The 1,852-nt window shown below is 66.7% G+C and overlaps 1 protein-coding gene across 1 annotated transcript; it reads right to left on the bottom strand.

Moving 5' to 3' along the window:
- Nucleotides 1-579: 579 nt before the first annotated feature.
- LOC102745013 (histone H3) lies at nucleotides 580-1,089 on the bottom strand. Its single transcript, XM_006750171.2, has one exon. It carries the CDS (start codon nucleotides 1,042-1,044, stop codon nucleotides 634-636), a length of 411 nt encoding a protein of 136 aa, XP_006750234.1. The 5' UTR covers nucleotides 1,045-1,089; the 3' UTR covers nucleotides 580-633.
- Between the last annotated feature and the right edge of the window lie 763 nt (nucleotides 1,090-1,852).

Genomic DNA, 1,852 nt, shown 5'->3' with positions numbered 1-1,852 from the left:
GCAAAGCTCGGGAATGCCGAACTTGAGCCGGCAGAGGCCGGGCGATACGAAGGTGGCGGTTTCCCTCCGCAGCCGGAGCGCCGCGCCTCTCGGGGCCACTTCCGGCGGGGGTGTGGAGGTCGCCCGCGCGCGGCCATGGCCGCGCCGCTTCCCGTGGCCTAAACAGCCCGCCCGGGCCCACCCTGGACGGCGAGTCCCGAGCGTCCCCTAGGGACTCCTCGCCGACTCGGCCCCCTCTCGAGCCCGAAAGCCCCTCCCCTTCTAACAGATTACAACCCCCGGTCGCAGCAGAGCGCGTAAAGACGCCCCCCGCGGCCCCCCCACTCCGAAGGGCCCGAAGAGTAAAGCGAGCGGGCACCGCCGTCTCCCAGGAGCACAACTGGGGGTCCCGGCCGCCCCGGAGTAGGAAGCCAGCAAACAGGGTATCCTCCACCCGGCGCGTGGTCTTTACGCTACCTGTCGGGGGCGCCCGGCTTGACCCCGCCCGAACGTCCCACCCTCCCGCGATAGGGGAGCGTCCGCCGGGAAGGAGCGGACGACTAAGTGGCACAGCTTCTTCCGAGTGCTGTCGTGGGTGGCTCTGAAAAGAGCCTTTGGATGGATAGGATGGAAGCTCGAGCCGGGCGCGCACTTTTAAGCCCGCTCCCCGCGGATGCGGCGGGCCAGCTGGATGTCCTTGGGCATGATGGTGACGCGCTTGGCGTGGATGGCGCACAGGTTCGTGTCCTCGAACAGCCCCACCAGGTAGGCCTCGCTCGCCTCCTGCAGCGCCATCACGGCCGAGCTCTGGAAGCGCAGGTCCGTCTTGAAGTCCTGCGCGATCTCGCGCACCAGCCGCTGGAACGGCAGCTTGCGGATCAGCAGCTCGGTGGACTTCTGGTAGCGCCGGATCTCGCGCAGGGCCACGGTGCCCGGCCGGTAGCGGTGCGGCTTCTTCACGCCGCCCGTGGCCGGCGCGCTCTTGCGGGCCGCCTTGGTGGCCAGCTGCTTGCGCGGGGCCTTGCCACCGGTCGACTTGCGGGCGGTCTGCTTCGTGCGAGCCATAGCGAACCAAGACACCAGCTCACCAGCGCAGCGGCAGCGAGAGTAACGCGGCCGCCGCCCGCCGCACCAGTCTTTATAGGCACCGTCTTTTTCCGATTGGGCGGGACAATAATTGAAAGTCCCGCGCTGGCTGTCCATTGGCTATGACGTCACCCGCCCTGCCGCCACCCATTGGCTTGGGCAGAATCCTCCCCACCCCCGCCCACCCGCCTCGCTCAGTCCGCTTTCCAGTTTGCCAACAGTCTTCCCTACCTTGTTTTTCCTTTCTTTTCGGCCGGCGGGGGAGGCCCACTTGGGTTCATAACCGTGTCAGAATGTTGTTCCTCCTCGGCCCTTCGCCCCCGTAGAACACCGCTCCGCACCCCCTTCCTCCCCACGCCGTCTCCCCAATTCAACCTCAAACTTGCGTTTGCTCCCCGTCCCCCAAAACGCCTTGTGACCTTTGAGGAGCCCCCTCGTTCGTCTGACGGATCTTTTTTCCCGCCTGCCGGTGGTTTTCAGATTGGAAAATTGTCTCGCCCACCGCCCACCGCCTCTCGAGCGCAAGATCCCGCCTCCAGAAACCTGTACCGCCGCCGCGAGGGCCGTCCCTCACTTTTACTGGACTAACACAGCCGACTCAGTTAAGCCAAGGACCAGGTCCGCCCCTGCCGACTGGGGGCGCACGTGTGTGCCGGGCAAAGGCCTCGGGAACGCGGCGAGCTGCGCACTCGGCACCGGCACCCACTCCTGAGACAGGAGTCGGGGACCGCCTAACAGTACTCGAGACCCAATCGACCGTGGCTGCCCCCAAGGAGGTTCGGCCCCT

The sequence above is a fragment of the Leptonychotes weddellii genome, unplaced genomic scaffold (assembly GCF_054177405.1).
Source record: "Leptonychotes weddellii isolate Sample4059 unplaced genomic scaffold, ASM5417740v2 HiC_scaffold_27206, whole genome shotgun sequence".
In the NCBI taxonomy this organism is placed as follows: Eukaryota; Metazoa; Chordata; class Mammalia; order Carnivora; family Phocidae; genus Leptonychotes; species Leptonychotes weddellii.
This window is presented reverse-complemented; position numbering and strand designations above follow the sequence as displayed.